The sequence below is a fragment of the Monodelphis domestica genome, chromosome 2 (genome assembly GCF_027887165.1).
Source record: "Monodelphis domestica isolate mMonDom1 chromosome 2, mMonDom1.pri, whole genome shotgun sequence".
NCBI classification, from domain to species: Eukaryota; Metazoa; Chordata; class Mammalia; order Didelphimorphia; family Didelphidae; genus Monodelphis; species Monodelphis domestica.
Window position 1 is genome coordinate 205,148,537 of NC_077228.1, and position 20,079 is coordinate 205,168,615.

At 41.8% G+C, this 20,079-nt stretch overlaps 1 protein-coding gene across 4 annotated transcripts in view; it reads right to left on the reverse strand.

Moving 5' to 3' along the window:
* Positions 1 to 1,944: 1,944 nt before the first annotated feature.
* PLEKHM1 (pleckstrin homology and RUN domain containing M1) overlaps positions 1,945 to 20,079 on the reverse strand; it is a 44,774-nt gene continuing 26,639 nt past the window's right edge. For 2 of the 4 annotated variants that reach the window (XM_007482494.3, XM_007482492.3), the window contains 5 exons: positions 14,721 to 14,866; positions 11,030 to 11,223; positions 5,430 to 5,493; positions 4,791 to 4,948; positions 1,945 to 4,465 (listed from right to left, as the gene is read on the reverse strand). In XM_007482494.3, coding sequence (XP_007482556.2) covers positions 4,354 to 4,465; positions 4,791 to 4,948; positions 5,430 to 5,493; positions 11,030 to 11,223; positions 14,721 to 14,866 — 674 coding nt within the window. In that variant the 3' untranslated portion in view covers positions 1,945 to 4,353. Of the gene's footprint in view, positions 4,466 to 4,790; positions 4,949 to 5,429; positions 5,533 to 8,397; positions 9,145 to 11,029; positions 11,224 to 14,720; positions 14,867 to 20,079 lie in introns of those variants that run through there. The other 2 variants (XM_056817008.1, XM_007482495.3) reach the window with 2 other exon arrangements.

The window sequence follows — 20,079 nt, forward strand, 5'->3', positions numbered from 1 at the left end:
GCCTCAGAACCCGTCCCCTCTGTCTACTTAAAGTGCTATATATAAATGTTAATTATTATTATAAGGGATGGCATGGCAGTGGAAATAGCTAGCATTTATCTAGCTTTGAGTCCTTAATAGATATATCATTGGAGCCTTGCAGCTATCCCTTCAGGTAGATGCTGGTAATCCACATTTTACAGGCATTGAGAGGCTGAGGGAGGTTGGGGACTTACCCAGGGTCACACAGCTGGCAAATGTCTTGAGTCAGGGTTTTATCCTACACCACAAAAGAGCTTGAGCCTTGGGATTCATGGGTCCAAATCTCATGTTTGGCACTTCTGATGTGACCTTGAGACACTTTATTCTCTCTGGACCCATTTCCTCTTCTCTAAAGATAATCCCACTGGCTACTTCACAGGTTGTAAGGGGAGCACTTTAAGTATATGCTAAATTATGAATGAATGAAAAAACATTAAGCACTTACTTTGTGTCAATATACACAGAAAAGCCGAGAAAATCCCTGCTCTCAAGGAACTCAAACTCCAATGAGACAACACATAGGAAAATTCAGCCACAGGTGCACTGGGGTAAGGTGAATGGGGGAAAGGAAAAGGAAAGAGGATTTATACAGGACTTACTATGTGCTGTGCTAAGTGCTTTTTACAAATATGATCTTGATCCTCCCAACTGAGAAGAAGGTGCTATTATAGCTCCCATTTCAGTTAAGGAAACTTGAGGCAGAGGTAAGTGACTTGCTCAGGGCTAGTGACTGAGAATGAATTTGAACTCAGGTCTACCAGATTCCAGCCCAGTGATTTCTCCACTAACAGCTACCTGTCAGAGGTTGATAACGATCTGAGTGCCCTCATCAGAAGTTGAGGTCTCAGTCTTGTCTGAGAACAGGTCCAAATGCCCTCCCCTCCACCTTCTTTGTTCTTAACATATCAATACATGTCCTTGCTGGCAAGACATGTTGTAGCTGACTATTCCATGAACCCAGATGGCACTTGGAATCATTATCTTAGATGGAACCAGAGTTATCAACCTCTGACAGCTACCTTTTGGCAAGGCCCAGGGATAGCTTCGATTACATCAGCAGATCAGAGATAGGACAGATGGAAAGGTCTGGAGGACCTTGAGACAATGGCAGGGCAGACTTGGTGATACTTCATCTTCTAGAAGAATAGTTGGAGACTCATCTCCAAGCTGTGTGAATAGACAAGACTGGATGGATTCTAGGTGGTCCACAGCTGGGAGAAAGGGTGAGGTGACTAGTGTTCTCAGTGATATGATTAGGACGACTCAACCCAGCCAGTGAGAACAGAGATTTACAACTAGCCAGGTCCTCAGGTCATTTAGGGTTATCCCCTTATTTCAAGGATGAGGAAATTGGTTCCCACAGTAAGTAATTTGGCCAGGGTCTTGGAGGAGGTGAGACAGGATTTTTGAGTTTCAGCTGAAAACCTGCCCAAAAGGTTCTTGATTTCAATCTTTCTTCCCCATCATTTTCTTTCCCCTGACCTCTATTTAAACACAAGTGTGGAAATTTTCCTTTGGAAAGGATCTGGTAAACTCTTTGTGAATGTGATGTGTATTATTTCTTCTGAGGGATATTTCTGTCTTAACAGGCAAAGTTCTTTAAACCAAAAGAAGGAATCTCCTAAGGGTAAACCTTCAGCTGAATGGAGAACCTTTCCTGAAACCTCTAACAGCATTCTTTCAGAGGTGGTCGTCTACCCCTCAAATATTTTCAATACCCAGAGACTGGGACATCGCAATGAAGTTTGGGTTATTGCCGTTTCCTTCATGGGCATAGGCCTCATCGCCCTCTGTCTAATCATGAGGGGCAGAGCAGTTTTCATCAGAGGACAAGAGAAGTGAGAGGCTGGCTCCTCATGTCCCCTAGGCTTGGGCTCTGTAATTGGAAAGACAGCTCTGGGAGTCAGAGGAGAGGCCAGGCAGTTAGTATAATAAAGTCTTTACTGCAATATCATCCAGAGTAGCAGCAGTTAACACATTTGATGCAAATCACTCCTCAGGGAGAGAGTCTCACTCACAAGAAATGGTTTATTATATAAAATAAAATCAAAACTGAAAAACAGCATGGACACCATTTGGAATCCACTTAGCTCTCAGTTTGAGGCAGATGGAGAATAAAGTAAAAAACTGTTAAAATTTATGTTTTAGATGGATTTGAGGGGCTTAAAAATTAATGCTAAGAAACCCAGAGATGGCAGTGATGAGGGGCAGGGCCATAGGATGAGGGAGGATTAATCTAATACATTCACTTGGATATTAGAGAAAAGTTACTACACAGGGCCAGCACACATCCCTACTCTTCTCGGCCCCAACTCACAAACACTCATAGACACAAGGAGTCAATCAACTGGGAAAATTAGGGTGATTAAGGCTTTAAATGAATTGTGGTCATTGGCTGGGTGATTCTTACTTGGAGTGCACAGTTCCTTTCTCAACTCAAAAGGCTCTAAGAAGGCCTGGGTCCTTGGTTGTCTCTGGGTAGCAATGGGGGAGTAGGAATGGAGGAATCCTCCCCACACCCACCCTCTGCCTCCATTCATTGCACAATACACAGTTCTGCTGGGTTAGGCAGGTGACTCAGTAGCTTAGTCAGCCCAAGCAGCTACCACCTGGGGTGGGGGCAGGGGAGGGAAGGGGAACATCCCTGACAGTCCTAGCAATAATAGCCACTTTGTGCCTCAAATGCCAGGTTGTGCCCTTAATCTGCAAGTATCTAGGCTGAGGAAGAAGTCCTAGGAGTGGATTATTCTGCAGTGGGCCATGCCAGCTGGTGGATAAAAGCAGATGAGTCACCTGAATCCCCCTGGAAGGTGAGCACCTCATTTGTTTGAAAAAAACAAAACAACCCACACTTCTCCTTGCCCCCCAAATTCTAATGCTAGTTCTATTAATGAACAAGTTTACAGTCTCTTATAATGCCTCTCTAATGGATGAGTTGAAAAATGTCTCATAAAATAATGGCTTCCTATGAAGATAAGATTAAATTTCCCTTTAAACACCAAGTTTGTGCAGGAGCTCTGTTTGAGCTGTCAGGACAGCAATACAGATTCTTTCCCCTAAGCTCAGCCTTCAACGAGGACAACTAAGGACAGCTGCATGCCAAGCAGAGGCCACTGCTGCTGCTGCTGCTGCTGCTGCTGCTGCTGCTGTTGCTGCTGCTGTTGATTTGTGGCCAGATAGAGAAGCCATGGTTGCACCTCAGGCCCGGAGGACCTGCCGCTGGGAGGAATGCCAGGCTGATCCCTGAGGCCAATCGACTTTGCCCACCACAGGCACTGACAAATATGAGCAAGTCGAGGAGGCTTCAGAAGCTCCTGCAGACCACTCCTGACTTCTCCATCTCTGCCATTCCCAACTTGAGGCTGTCTGTCAGTGGGGGAGAAAAGCAGGACACACTGGTCGATGTTCCTAAAGAATAAGGAAGGTGGAAAGTGCTTTTAGTGCTGGTTTTGAGTAATTTTTGTGGTGGTCTCCAGTTGGGACCAGATTCCAAGCTGAGAAGCAGACGAGGCAGTCAAAAGCTCCTCCCTCGAAGAGAAATGGGACACGATTCTCAGTTGTGAGGAGATATGAAAAAGGAAAAAGAACGAGCTTCTCCCTAGGCCCCAATTCCACCACCAGGCACTCGGGGCTATTTGGCACATTGTTGCTCAAAAGGAGCTCAGCAGGGCCCCTCAGGACACACAGCATATTTGGGGCTATGCCCCATCTTCTTTGTTGTTTCAAGCAGTCACTGTCTTCCCACTCCACCTTGAGTGGGACTGGATTATCTTGGGTGGCCCAGGCAGAATTCAAATATAAAAAATATTTTTTCCACTCAAATGTAGGAAAAGAAAAAGAATTCCTTAGAAAACTAGAACTTTTAATCAGTAATGCAGAATTTAGAATGTTTCCAAGTCTTGTTTCCACAGCAGGTGCTAGTGGCTGACAGGTGAGGTGAAGAGAGGTGAGGTGCAGGCCCCAAAAAGGAAGACCCAGAAAGGCCAGGACCTGATTAGTGCAAATAGAGGCAAACAGTCTTTTAGGAGTATTCCATGGCAGCACAAGCTTCTTGGATCCTGCATGTGAACTGATCAATGCTGCTTCTGTTGCTTTTCCAGGGTGCTCACATCCCAGGGGCAGGACAGGTGCAGTGACTACTACAGAGTCACTTGGGTGAGTCCTCTAGTCAAAGCTGAAGGAGGGGTGGGGAGGGAAATGGATGATTATTTTTTCCCATCCTTAATCTGCACATGCCGTCCCTGCTAGAAATGCATTTGGATGTGAACCCATGCCCTCTTTTTTTCCCTGGTGGTCTGAGGTAGAGAAGCACACAAGGCTGACACCAAAGGGTTAGGTATAGAGATTTTGTTCTTGATACTTCCTTCTGCGGGCACAATGGGGACATCCATTCTTCATCAGGGCTTGGCAGCTACTATGGAAGACGGTTTTGCACTCTCTGCACCTGAGAGGAAAAGAAAAATATGTCTGGTCTAAATAAGCTCTGTGGGATGCCCCCTTCATGCCCTGGGAACCCTGGGTTGGAGCTCTGGATCTGGAATGCTGATCTGAGGCTGGAAACATCCTACTCAGTGGTTTTCCTTCACCAAGACAGTACAGTGGACTTCCATCTCTTAGGAGAGAGGACTAACGAGCTGGGGCCCTAAAATATTCAAGACTGACTAGTTTTTTCCTTTCCAGGAGAAAGGGGCTAATTAGTGAATCACTAAAAGCATCTGAAGGCCTGTCTGGGTAGGTGGACAGGTGGGGAGAAGGTAGTTGCTACTTACCGTGTTGTGGTATCAAACTCAAAAGGGAAGATGATGCCACTGTGGTGGCAGATTTGGCAGATGAAGCCCCGCTGGGTGCACAGGTCACAGTGATAGACATGCTGAGAAGCAAATTGAATCAGAGTCTGCAGGAATCCCTCAAAACTCCCATCAGCGATCTGCCAAAAGGAAGCATGGAAGAAAGTTCTGCCATGAGGGTGTACATGTGGAGGGAGGAGAAAGGTGGGAGGGGCAGGGGAGAGAGAGCAGGAAAGGGAAGGGGAGGGACCGAGTTTCCTAACCCTTTTATCTGTAACATCTTCCCCCCACCTCCCAAACCCCGTGCCTCAACATTCATTTAAGATGGGGAGAGAGGAAAGAAGAGTGAAACAGCCCATATGCATAGACTAATGGGGCCACTAGGCCCAGCCTCCATTACTATTCCCTCTACCTGGGACTGTGCTCTCGTCTACCACTGCAGGGCACTGTAGAGACTGTCCACTCTCAACCCAGGCAGGAAACACCACAGTGAAGCCTATAAAAATGGGCTATTACTGTGCTACACATCAATAGCCCTGAGGCCACTTTCCCCATTCCCTAGTCATTCTTTTTCTGGAAAGGACCCAGCAGGTCTTGGTGAAACCCAGGCTGAATTCTCACCTGCTGGAGGTCAGCAACACTGTACTTGTGAGGAGACTCTAAGAGATAGTTTCGGTGGTCGAGGCTTCAGAGAAAACATGAGAGGGTGGTTAGCGGGATTTCCCTGGAACAAAAACTCATGTTTCAGATGTGGAGAAGGAAACTAGCTCAGATGATAACCAAACTTTGGCTTACACAACACAGATGGCTAAATATCCCCTACGGGCTACATCCTGAGGAACAGAGGAAACACCTGGGGAAGCTGTCTTGGTGCAAAAATTTGATTGGCTTCATTGTGGGAGAGAGGGCCAAGGCCCAAGTGCAGAAAACCAAATCTTTATGGTTCCTTGAGAAATTTAGGCTTGGTAACATGCATTTCACTTTTCAAGGGTTCCTTTTGCCATCTGGAAGAAGGATGGGTCGAAGCAGCTAAGGATGTTTTGTCAGAACTGTACTGGGCATTTTATATCTGTGTTTATATGTTTTGAATCTAAGGATAAGGGGACAGCTTCTCTTTCCTTCTTCCCCCTCATCTCCTTCCAGATTCAGACACACTCACACATAGACAGAAAGACAGACACACACCCTTGTTCAAAACTGTGCACAATGGGATTACTGGGAAGCCTGGAGATTTCCATTGAGAGCCACAGGTCAGCATACCCTGTACTTTAAGGGGAACACAGATACTGTCACTAACTTGAATGCAATGCAATGACTTCTTCCAAGTAAACTTCCAGCTTTACAGGGAACAGGAAGCTGCCCTTTATCATCAGCAGGAAGACAGTGAATGTGAATTGTAGCCTGGCCCCGGTGTCCCAAAGGAAGGGGTGGGAGTTGTATTTGAACAGAGTGCTATCTCTCTCCCATCGGTGCATCTTGTCCCATTGTTGTGGGATCTAGCAAGAGCAGAAGGTCCTTCCCCAGGGCATCATGCCCTTCCTCTTCCTGATAGACTAAATGCCATGTAACTCCTTGATCAGGTGGGTCACTGGAGGCAGTAAAAAGTCTTGGCTAGGCTCATGATAGTAGTCCATAGTGGTTCAAATATAGACTGAATTTCCTCCCTTAACTTTAGCTTTTTGAAAACCCAAGGAAGATGTGTAATTAGCATTATTTTTCCAGTGTGTACCTATAATATTCTCCCTCAAATAGGCCTTGTTGCCAGAGGAGTGCTGGAGACAGCTCACACTAGCTCTGAAAAGCTGACTTAAAATTTCAGTGTGAACACTTACACCTTGTAAATCAGCAAGCAGATGAATAATAACAGAGAAATAATAACTGAAATGGATAATTCTGGTCATAGGCCAGCCATATTTCCTCTTTCATTCCTCTCAGGGCTCTGTTCCTGACTCCCCAAACTTTTTTCTCCATCATGACCCAGTAGTCTTCTCAGCCTACAAGATTACTCCACTCCTTCAGTCTCTTCCTCTGATTGGCCAGTTCCTCCCAGAACCACCATTTTAAGGAAAATGCCCAGAATGGATATGTTTACTTCTTCATTCTTCTTGAGATCCACTAATGACTTCTTTTCCCACCATGACCCAGCAGCCTTCTCACCCTGTAAGATCACTCCACCTTGAAGCTCCCTTCTTCTGAATGAAATTCCTCCTGAAATTTCCATTTTTAAAAAAGTGTCCAGGAACCATGCTTTCTTTTCCTCCACCCCCTCCATCCCCCAATCTTTGACTACTTCTCCTTCCTCATCTCCTGCTTTTTAGCTTTCTCTGTTGAACTTTCCTAGAATCAGAATGGCAGTGCCTCAAGGGCAGGGAGTCTTTTTGTTTGTATTTTTGTAGTCCCAGCACTTAGTACAATCCATGGCACTTAGTAGGTCCTTAATGAATGCATGCTGACTTGATTTGAAATATAACTGAAATGCTTTTTCACAAAGCAAAATAAATGCAGTTAGAATTGCAAGTGAAGTAGTTTTTAAAATTCTTGTAGCAAATAAGAATTGATATAAATATATTATGAGATCTATTCTCCAATAAGCAAATAGTCAAAGAATATGAATAGGCTATTCTCAAATTAAAAAAAAAAAGGCTCCAGATTACTGCTAATCAACAATATCAAGTGGAAAAAGACCCTCTAATACACTGCAGAACTATGATTTGGTTCAACCACTCTGGAAAACAATTTAGAACAATAACTAAAGAGTCACCATCCTTTGACCCAGTGATATAACTATTTAGGCAGATAGCTCAACAAGGTCAAGGATAGTAGGAAAGAAATGTTTACAGCAGACCTTTTTATTATAGCAAAGAAGTGAAACAAAATAGCTGTATCAATTGGGAAATAGCTAAAAATTGTGGGTTATCTGAATTTGATGTACTGTTATGGAATCAAAAGAAATGATGAATATGACAGATTCAGAGAAAGAGGGAAAGAGTTGCATGTAGAGTTCAATGATTGGTACCAGAAGAATAATTTCTACAACTAAAATAATCCTATGAAAATAATTTGGAAAGACCTCAAAATTGATCTAAGCAGCAATTGACTGATTTTATAAAACTAGTGTTACCACTTTTTGACACAGAGATGGTAAATGAACTAAAGGAGCTCAGTGGCATGAGCATTCCTAGATGTAGTCTATGGGACAGTTTGTTTGGCTGAGTTTTTTCTATCTATCAGCTATTTATTTATCTATATATCCATCCATGCATCTATGCACCCATCCATCTTATAAAGGAGGGCTTCTGTAGGTGGTTGGTGTGGGTTAGTGGGTAGTGAGAGGAAAACAAAGTAGCACTAAGAGAGTTTTTAAAAGGTACATAAGAAAACATTAAATATAGAAGGGGACACAAGGCGATTTTGCTACTTCCTTGGTAAAATAAATGTTTAAAAAAATTTATATCATTGACAGTTTCTTGTGCAATCTTTCTTATTCTCTAGATACTAAAATATTTGTTGATTATTTAAAAATTCACAATACGAGAGAAAAAACTTTATGCAAGCATTTCTAGGCCTTTAGGAGAAAAGGTGACATAAGTAACAAGGAGTAGAGCATATTTTTATTCCATAATATCCAACTTTTACATGGAGACCCTCCCTCCCATGGCAATCCTTTTCTATCACAGGGCAGTTTTACTGTTAAAGTTTCCCTTTACATTGAGTCCAAACATGCCTTCTTTTAATTGTTGTCTGTTGTTCCAGATTCTGCCATATGGTGGCAAGACTGGAATCTCTGTTTCATAAGACAATCCTTCAAATACCTGAAGGCATCTCTTCTGTCAGTTGTCTTCTCCAGACTCAGCATCTTTTCAGACGGCATGGTGTCCAGTCCTCTTACAGAAGGCTGCCCTTCTGGGGACGGGTTCCAGTTGTAGAGAATTTTTAAAATGTAGCCACATTAGTTCACAGTACCTCAGGAAACTCTAAGACTAATCTGAAGAGAAAGTGCTGAACTGTAGTGCTAGAGAAGTTTCCTTTAACCAATGTGATCGGGTCCAGTTCCTATATCTGTCCTAAAATGTGACACCTATAACTGAACACAAGCCTCCAGATGTCTGACCAAAGCCTCCTGGACACAATGCCACAGTGTAATTGCATTCTGTGTACCAAGTCATACTCCAGACTTGTACTGAGCTTACAGTCTATGAAAGTCAATCAAGTGGATTTCCTCGTATTCATTTTAGCCTGCTGAAATCTTTTTGGATCCTGATTCTTCTGCCAATGTGCTTGGCATTCATGTCAAACTCTGTATCATCTGTGGTTTTGATAAGCATGCCATCTATACCTTCAAATAAATAAGTAAAAAAATGTTGGGCAAAACAGGCCTAAGGTCAGATCTCTGGGACATTCGATGCCAGATTGTGCTCCAGATTAGCTCTATTTTATTAATGATTACTCTTTGGGTTTGACCACTTTATATTTCAAAGGTTCCTAGCATTGTATAAACATGGTACTGGTCTCCCAAGTATCACTTGAGAAAAAGATAGGCAACTGGGCAACTAAACCTGCTTTCATCTTCATGTTACAATCATGAACGTTCCATATCAATGAAACATTTATTTAAAATTTATTGTTCAAAAGTTTTATAAACTTACAATATATATACCTTTTTTGCTTTTTATGGCAGTTAGTTGCCACAGATTTAGGAAGTTAAGTTGGTGACCATTTTATTTACTTCCAACAGGCAAATGAAAGCAGTCTGAGACTGCTAGGCCTTAAGAGGTCAATCTAATTCAATCGCCTTATTAACTTATAGGGATAATTAACAGGGAACATAAGGCCCAGAGATACCCGAAAAGTCCCAGCTTCACTAAGAAAGGTACAACAGAATCTTGTGGTTGTTACTGACTCTGAAATTCATAGCTCCCTGATTCCTCTCTGGTTAGCCAGCCTATTGACATGAAAATAATCAATGAAGGGCACCATCTATGTTTCAGCCTCTCTCAGCTATGTACTAAGCTACTGGACTCATCATCCTTGGGACACCTTCTAACTCTAAAAATCAAGACTTAAGTGTTCCACATAGATTCACTTTTCTGCAGAAAGCCACGGGGTAAAGAAGGTAGAAAGCATGGAGCCAGGCATCTTCTCTAATTCCCTGAGTGGCTTTCTGATTCCCAATCTAGTTCAGGGCTAATAACTTCCTATTGGTTCTACAAACCCAAACTATGAGAACAGGTACATGGTTTTTACCCAGATATTTGATAGGCTAGAACCCATGCTCATACCTGGATCCATGGATGGGGAAGTCAGTTTTGCTCTCACCTGACAAAGATTTCACCATCTCTAGTTATAGGGAGTATGGAGTGTTGGACCCTCATGAATTCCTGGTCATGAGAGTCTTGTAAAAGTAAGAATGAGTCAGTTCCTCCTGAGTGCTAACAATGTGACCTCTTAGTCACTTTAAAAGCCAGGAAAGCTTGAACTTCAAGGTTTGCCATGAGGGCAGGAGTAAAACCTGCCCATGGAGCTTTTCTTGAGGTTCCATTGAAAGAGGGAACACAGGCTCAGAATTTACAACACACTATCAGAACATCCTTCTTTTGGGTCACCTTGGCTAGCTAGTGATTCCTAAAGACAATCAAACTTTTCTTTTGAGAAATGAGGTCCTATTGCAGGAATAGTTTATGGGGCCTACAAAGAGGAGAATGGGGTTCCAAAAGCTAGAAAAGCAATCAGGAGAAGCCAGAGAAGATAAGAAGTCTCTTATGCTGTACTCTGGACTGCCACTATCCTTAAGGAAGTAGTTTCACAGCTTTGTTTAGTAAACTGACTGTAGTCATTCTCCCTGGTATCAGAGTGACTTTCCTGGGAAATGAAATCACAGGTTGGAAAGCCCTTTAGACAGGTAAATTAGTCCTGAGTATTTCTCTTAAGTGCCTTTTTCACTCAGAAGATCCTATACGTATAACCCCAATTTCCCTATATGGAAAGAGTTGGATTGAGGCAGGAAGTTTGAGGCACAAGTGACTTCATGGTACCTGGGATGGGTCCCAAGTCTTGGCTTTCTGGGCCTGATTCCAAAACAAATTTTCTAGAACCTCATTTGAGGGCTCCACCACAACATGTTTAGAGTGGGACTGTTTAGGTACATGAAGTCATGACTCTAGAATGTTATTCTGGGATGAAAGATGCATAGTGTATACAGTGGCTTGGGGGCTCGCACTCACCGTTTACTTAGTTCTTTCAGGGCCCCACTTCTGCACAAGATCAGGTAATCACCTAGAAGTTTAAGTTGCTCCCGGCTTCTCCAGATATGGTTCATCCGCTCCACGTGATCATATAGAGACTTATTCACTAGCTGCAGGTTGATGAGGGGCTGGTTCCGGATTTGGGTTAGGAACGTTAGGGCCTGGCGGCAAACCTACCAAATACAGACACAGCACTGCATTGATGATGAGAGATAGGGGTATCCATATTAGCCCCATGGGCTCTTTCCAGCTGCTTCCTACTCTTCCAGGTTTCTTCTAGACCTCATTCTTCCTGACTAAAAGAAATCACTCTTTTAGCAAGCACTCTTCTGTCCTGACTAGAAGACAAAGTGGCCAGAGATAGTTCTGGCCACAGGAAGCATTAGATCAGTCGTTGCCAAAAGACAGCTTGGTGGTGCCAATGAATAATCGCCCTTGACTCTGATAAGGGCTTCCTCATGACCAACACCACATAAAATAAGATGAGGAGTCATGTGATACGCTATCTTGGCTCTAAGTACCTTTACCACCGCCAAGTGCCACATATTTTGAATGGCATAATCTGTTAACAGAAGACCTGAATTGTAGTCTTCTTATCTCAACTGGCGGGAACCTTAGAGAGTTCAGTCTGTACCTGAGCAAGTCTCCCCTTTGTGTCTTCCCAATAAGTGACCAATTAGCCACTGAATGAAGACCTTCAATGACAGTGAGCTCTCTATTTCAAGAAAAACAGTCCATTTCTGGACATTCCTTATATCAAATCAGAATCTGTCCTTGCAACTTCTATTCATTGACCCAGTTTCACTTTCTTCCACATAATAGCCTTTCTAATACTTGTCCTATCCTGGAAATCTTTTGTCTTCACTTCTCCAGACAAAACATTTCAAGTTTTTTTCAAACAATTTTTGATCTAATAATAACTTATAGAACATTGGGCAAATAACTTAAATCACATTTATAAAATGACCTCTAACCCTTTTGGCCCAAAAAATTCTGTTCCAGTGTTAACTTTAACCCCATTGCAACTTCAGCTGTCCCCTCCAATGTATGGCTAAACCAACATGGCAGGCCCATGATAATCTATCCCTTGACCTTGAATAAAGGAGAGCTTTTAGGCACCAGTTTCCCATCTGCAAGCTCTCCAAATAGTTTCCAAATTCTCATCCACCAATAACTAACTCCTCCTCTCACTGGACCCAACTTCCTAGAACCTTAATATCTGGAGCTATCTTTTGGAAAAGTCTATCCTAATCCAGACAGCCTCTTTAAAGGACAAACACTTGTTTTTAAAATTAAACCCACATGTACTTTGCTTGTTTGTTTTTAAAAACTTACCTTCCATTTTAAAATCAATATTATGTAATTGATTCTAAGGCAGAAGAACAGTAAGGGCTAGCTAAGCAATGGGGGCTGACTTACCCAGGGTCACACAGCTATGAAGTGTCTGAGATCAAATTTGAACTGGAGACTGCCCATCTCTAAGCCTGGCTTTCAATCCACTAAGCTACTTAGCTTCTCCTATTCCTCTTCAACTTACTTTTAAAAACCTCCACAGCAGTGCTATTCCACATGATTACTCTATGTAGATAGTGCTTTAAATTCATCAGATGAGATAGGCAAATTAATAAAACCATTTTTTGGTTTGTGGTGATATCCTGCCATTCTTCTGTGTGTCAGTCATCAGGAGCAAAGAAACAAAATCACAAAGAAAAGAAACCCCCTAAAAACAACTTTCTATTTTGTAATTTTCATCTTGATCAATGTTCAGACACTTTCTGACCTCAGATCTATCTAGAAAAAAAACATGAATTTTCCTACTGCAAAAGGGACCTGGTGAAGAACAAAAACCATAAGAGGCCTACATTTCTGGTGTTCCCCAGGAAGCTACTAGCTTAGCTAAACTCCGTGAATACTCCATGCCAAAATTCCAGTCATATGCAACTGAAGTGACATTGAAAAACTTAAACCAATACCACACATGATATAAGCCACGCTGCCACACCCCCTCCCCCTAAATTCAGCAGTCTGGAGGAAGAAGGGGTAGTGGGTTTAGAAGAATCTTGGATCCCTTTGGCAGGCTAGTGAACCCTTGGGACTCCCTTGTCAAAAGAATGTTTGTTGCCTACATTAGTAATTGAAAGACAAGCTCAATTTTAGATAGAAGACAGTGCCTAATTGTAGCCCAAGGATTCTTAGCCCTCTTATCTTCTCCTACATTTTCTTGCTTTGGTGACCTCAACTCTCATTGGGAGAGGGGATTGTTGAAGGGGGTGTGTGTCAATTATCACCTCTAAACTGATATCTCACAGATCCATTTATTTAGTCTCTCTGTCTCTGTCTCTCTCCTGAGCTCCCTGCTCCTTGGCCATTTTCCACTGGATGTATTGTAGGTATCTCAAACTCAGCATGCCCAAAATGGAATCCTTATTTTATTCCTCAAATCCATCCTCCTATTCCAAACTTCCGTTTCTGTTGGGTACTACATCCTAAAATTACCCAGGTTTGCAAACTTGATATTGCCTTCAACTCCTTGCTTTCTCTCACTATACATATTCAGTTGACAAATCTTGTCATTGCCACCTCCACTACATCGCTTACACCTGACCTATCTATACCATCATCATCATCATCCTTGTACAGGTCCTCATCACCTCCCGCTTGGATTGTTTATTTCTCTGTTTTTCTCTCCCCCCTTTAAACTTCTCTAATCCATCCTCCTCCAGATGCAAAAATGATTTTTCTAAAGTACAGGCTAGACTATGTCACTCCTTTTCTCAGACTCCCATGGTGCCCTACTGCCTTGAAGGCAAAATATGAACTCCTCTGTTTGGTATTTAAAGGTCTCCACAATCTGACCTCCAACTTACATCAGTAGCTTCAGAAAATATATCTGACTTTCCCCTTTACACACTATGGTCCAGACACATTGGCCTTACTGTTCCTCATAGTCAACACTCCATCTCAGCCTTTCCACTGGCTGGATCTCATACCTGGAATATATTCTCTCCTACCTTCTACCTCTCAGGAGCCTGGATTTTCTCAGCTCAAATGCCACCTTCTATGAGAACTTTCCTGATTTCCCCTCAACACCCCAGGAACTAGTAAACCCCTGCCCACTTCCACAAGTATCTGTTTTAGATAAGTGTTGTTTCTCTTGACTAAACCATAAACTCCCAGTGGGCAAGAACTGTTTGGTGCATTAGTATGGTGCATTGCTGGCTTGATTACCTGGTATCATACTTGTAAGCCATGTAAAATGTTATATACTCTCATCAGACTCATTGAGGGCAAGAACTATGTTGTTTTTCATTTTTGTATTCAGCACCACAGTGCACATAGCAGATATTTATTAAATTGAATTGAAATTATGGCTTCTTTAAACTCTGTACCTTCCCTAAATGCAGGCTAGTGTACACAGGAGTGTTTAATAAATGTTCATTTGACTAGATCTCCAAGATGGCTCCTTAGGAATAGAAATATCATTTGTGGCCATGGGATACAATCACAGTACCTGCAATGGGAAGGCCTGAACTCAACCTTAGCTCTGAACTCCTACCACCTGAGCTTGCACTAGGTGAAGAGAATACAGATAACCCAGTAAGTCAGCAGATGAAGTTTGAGTTTTCCAAACCACAGAAACCATGTAGCCAGACCCTATCAGAGGACTTACGGTGCGTTTAGTGAGATCCCAGTTATGGATGAGCCTGGCTGGAATCACCGAACTGTCATCCTGGTGGCAGATGTCACAGTAATAGAGGCCGGAGAAGGCACAGAGCTTGGGTCTCACAAATGAGAATCCAATCTGTCTGGAGCAGCCTAGAGGGTTAGAAGGAAGACCATGAGAGTGTGAGCATCAATCAGAGGGCTCATAACCAGTCTTTTCTATTCCATTCTTTTCCTTCTTCCCTAGTCTCCAAGGCTGATGCCAGTCTCACTTACTCCCTGGGGCTTTCTTTTTTTTTCTCTCCCTACCTTTGAAGTTTATTTAATACGATTTTCTTCCATTCTATACAACGAAAGTACAAACACAACATTATCTAAAATGCTACAAAGATACAAAACTCATTGCAGAAATTTTCTAGTACTGACTGTACAAGAAAAGACCAGAATGCAATTTACATTTTGAAAAATTAACCTGTTAGCTTCCCAAGGGGTCACAGCCTCAAAGGGCTGGCTCCTCAAAGAGGCAGCACTCTCTCTGGGACTTTCTATATCTGACAGTGACTCTTCTGAAGCAAAAGACAATGGGGACATTTTAAGTCCCTGGTTGACTGTCAAGTTTAACAGACTGATTAAATCTTCCCTTACTCCAACAAGAAGGGGCCCTGACCCTTCCCTTTTCTTTTTTGATTGATTTTTATTAACGGCTTTTATTTTTACTTTACAATCTTGGTCCAGTGAGAATTAGATCCCTCTACCAACCACACAACCTGCATGACTGTGGACAAGTCCTCTCTCCTCCCCAAGCTTCAATGCCTGCATACATAAAATGAGGGACTATGTTAGACAGCCTTTAAGGTCTCTTCTAGCTCTATATTGATAATCCTATAACACTACCCTCTTGCCTATCTTCTAACAAAGATTTTAAAAGAAAAAAGAAAAAGCAGTTCAGCAAAACCATCCAAACATATCAACTGCATCTGATATTATTTGTAAAATAAAAGAAAGTACATTTTCTCAACTTTTCAAGGACAAAAATTGATTGTTATAATTATATAGCTGAACTCTCCCATTTTCAATAGGTTATATTCACATAACATTGCAGTCCTCCCCAGTGCAGGCTTCTCCACATTCCTCTTTAAGAGCAAGGGAGACCAAGTAAATGTTATAGGGGAGATATAAATAGCTTGTTAACATGCCAGTTAGTCAATGAAGATTTATGAAGCACTCAAGGGGAATAGACTTTTGTACTAGAGAGGGATGGGAGGAAACCAGACTAGTCTTTGCCCATAAAGACTTTATAATCTAATAGGAGAGGCAAGACTTACCAAGTACAATAAAAGGGCTCCTCTGAGAGCTGTGCTAGCTAAGTTAAGAGAAAAATGGAGACTGATCATGAAGAAAACTTCCTGGAGGAGACAAATGTGTGAATAATAGAAGGATGTGGTGACAGTCAAGCAGAGGCTATTCTAGGCATCTGGAACAATTTGGGAAAAGACGAATTTATTGGACTAAGATAACAAGGTTGGATAAGATGATTTCCAAGATTTCTTTTTACTCTAAATATCACAATCTAAATATAAGGGAATGGGCAATGGGAAGAATAACAGGAGGAAAATTTGACAAAAATGGTGCAGGTTGATGGGTAAATAAAAGGTAAGAGTAGATAGGCTGGGTAGGACTAAAAAGTAGAAATCTCTGAAGACTGAGGAGCTGTTTGATCTAAAGGATGACAAGTAGCCCTGGGAGACAAGGTCAAATATGCAAAACATGAGGAAAGGAAACTTTTTTTTAGGTGCATAATGACTTAGAGCAGGAAAGGCTAGATAGAGACAAGTAGAAAGGCCTCAAAAGAGTTGTGTGTCTGCGGTAACTAGAAGCAGGATAACTTAGACAAAGCTTGAAGAGGGAGAGACAAAAGAGAATGGGTAGGACTAAACAATGTGAAGAACAAAAGAGATACAAGAACAAGACAGGGAAGGATGAGTTGGCAAGAGGAAAACTTAGAAGTTGCGCCTGACTCATTCAATACCTGGTTCCATCTTCTCTCTTAAACCACAGACCTTCCCTTAGTCAGAACAATAACCACTGGAGAACTTGTAGTGAAAACCCTAAAACTCAGTTTCAAAAGAGCAATCTCCTCCTTTTTCTTGATCTGAGACTGGTATACTAATATTATCCCTGGATCTCACTTTCAGTCCTAATTTCAAGATTAACTTGGAAGGTGAATGGCATTGGTCTCCTTTGTAAAATGAAAGGCTATGGCTGGATGATTCTTTCAGCTCTAACATTCTAGAACTTTAAGAATCTTACAAATAGGAGCTGCTAGGTGGCTCAGTGGATAGAGAGCCAGGCCTGGAGTCAGGAGGATCTGGGTTCAAATTTGACCATAGACATCTCCTAGCTGTGAGATCTTGGGTAAGTTGTTTAGCCTCAATTGCCTAGACCTTACAGCTCTTCTGTCTAGGAACTGATACTTTTATTATTAATTCTAAGTCAGAAGGGTTTAAAAAAAATAGTACTCTGTGAAGTAGTATCTCCATTCTGAGAACCTAAATGTACCAACACCCTCATGCCTCTCAGCACAACTTTTACTGAAAAGAAGCTAAGCAAGTCAACTTTTTGCTTCCAATGGTGAGGAAATCTTGGAATGGTCCAGCTACCTTTCCTGCCATGTGAAGTCCATTTCTTCTTTAGAGGCTATGCAATCCCTGGGAGAGTAAAGGAAAGAACTCTGATTTCATCATTGTTGGGAAATCCCTTTCACTCGTGCAGATCAATCAGAATGACTTAGTAGGCTCCCTAAGTTCTAGGCACTTGTCTAGGCATATAGAAATTAGATGACTTATCCAAGGTCTTCTAGCTGTTAAGTGTCAAAGGTAGTATTTGAACACATCTCCCTAACTGAAAGCTCAACATTGTATCCACAATGCCCAATTGCTGCTACTATGCACTTAATAAATTAAGAATACAATCAGATTTCTGGAATTCAGATATAAAAATAATATTGTTGCACCAAACTAGTTGGGTTCCAAAGGGATTGAATGGCAACTTCTGGAAGACATGTATCTGTTTCACATCTGAATATCTATGTTATCTAATCAGTTTCTACTTTTTCCCACTTCACTTTAGACACACACAAAGATAGTCATACCCTTGATCTTGTCACTACCCATGAATGTACCACAACTCTTCCATTTTTGAAAATTCCAAAATTCTCTTTTCTGGTCACACACTGGCCTCTTCCATGGACAAGGCACTCCATCTTTTGATTAAGTATTTTCTCCAGCTATCTTCCACACTTGCAATATTATCCCTTCTTCTCCAGCTCCTAGATTCCTTGGTTTCTTTCAAGTCCCAACAAAAATCCCATCTTCTACAGGAAGCCTTTCCCGACCCCAATTAATTTCAGTGCCTTTCTTCCTCTAGTTATTTCCTATTTATCCTGTATATAGTTTAGTTATACATATTTGTCTGCTTGTCTCCCCTAGTATACTGTGAGCTCCTTGAGGGCAGGGACTGCCCTTTGACTCTTTTTGTATTCCCAGAGCTGAACACAGTACTTGGCACATAGTAGGCAATAATAAATGTCTAATGATTAAAGGTCTTGATGATGCCTTCTCCCATACCATTTCCTCTATCTCTTCCCTCAGCTGGTATCTGAAACAGAATTTGGGTGGATAGCAAAACTTTTCAAGAAGTTTCTTGCTAGTTTTGTTTCTGACCACTGTTCCCTCTCTTATTATCATCCCTGGCCCCTTGGCCCTCAACCAAGTACCAATCATAAGGACTACTTCCCTCTTGTACTAATATTCTATAGTTTAGTTACCATACAACTACACCAGATTCTCTCCTTCACTTTATTTTTTCTTCTTTTTTCTTTCTTTAAAAAGCAAAACAGGGGGGCAGCTGGGTAGCTCAGTGGATTGAGAACCAGCCCTAGAGACGGGAGGTCCTAGGTTCAAATCTGGCCTCAGCCACTTCCCAGCTGTGTGACCCTGGGCAAGTCACTTGACCCCCATTGCCTAGCCCTTGCCACTCTTCTGCCTTGGAGCCAATACACAATATTGGCTCCAAGACAGAAGGTAAGGGTTTATTAAAAAAAAAAAAAACAGGAGGAATTCCGTATGAAATGGAACAAACTCCAGGAACTGATGCAGAGTGAAAGGAGCAGAACCAGGAGAACATTATATACAGAGACTGATACACTGTGGCACAATAGAATATAATGGACTTCTCTACTAGCAGCAATGCAATGATTGAGGACAATTTTGAGGGACTTATGAGAAAGAAGCTATCCACGTCTAGAGAAAGAACTGTGGGAGTAGAAACACAGAAGAAAAACAACTGCTTGATCACATAAGTTGATGGGGATATGATTGGGGATATAGACTCTAAATGATCACCCTAGTGCAATTATCAATAATATGGAAATGGGTCTTGATCAACGACACAAGTAAAACCCAGGGGAATTATGTGTCAGCTTTGGGGGGAGTTGGGGGGGAGAGGAACATGAATCATGTAGCCAGGGAAAAATATTTTAAATTAATTAAATAAAACATTTCAATTAAAAAAATAAATAAAAAACAAAACAATTCTTACCTTCTGTCTTAGAATGGATAAAAGTATTGGTTCCAAGGCAGAAGAAAGTACTTGGCATTAAGTGACTTGTCCAGAGTCACAAAACTAGTGTCTGAGGCCACATTTGAACCCAGGTCCTCCTGACTCCAGGTGTGGTCCTCTATCCACTGAGATATCTAGCTTCCTCTTTTCTTTACTTTTAATATTGTTTTTTAAAAGTGCCTCCAAATACTTTCCATTCTTTGGTATGTTTAGAATATAGACTATTCACTTAGGAATATAAATTGTTGGAAATGGGTTTTGGAGTGGGTGGGTTAAGGAACAAGGGTCAGTATGAGATGAAAGAATACTATTTTCTTACTTTCTTACTTTTCTTTTTTTAAAAAACACTGTGTATTGCGTCAAAGGTAGAAAAGTGGTAAGGTCTAGGCAAATAGAGTTTGCCTAGAATCACACGCCTAGAAAGTGTCTGAATCCAGCTTTGAACCCAGGACTTTCTTCTCATGGAGCCACCTAGTTGCCCCTAGATTAAATACTTTTAAACAGAAGAGAATAATGGAGGAGGAGAGGGAATACAGCTCAGTTCTCTAGGATAATGATACAAGGATAGGTCAAAACAGAGACTCCATCCCTGATAATCATCCCTGACAACAGCTAAGATGCCTACTGAGATGGGAGGGCCACAAACTGACAGGGAGAAAGGAGAAATAAACATAAAGTACATAGGTTTTATGCAGGGTCTTTGTGCAGCCACAAGAGAAAAAAACACACAAACTTATAATTTAATA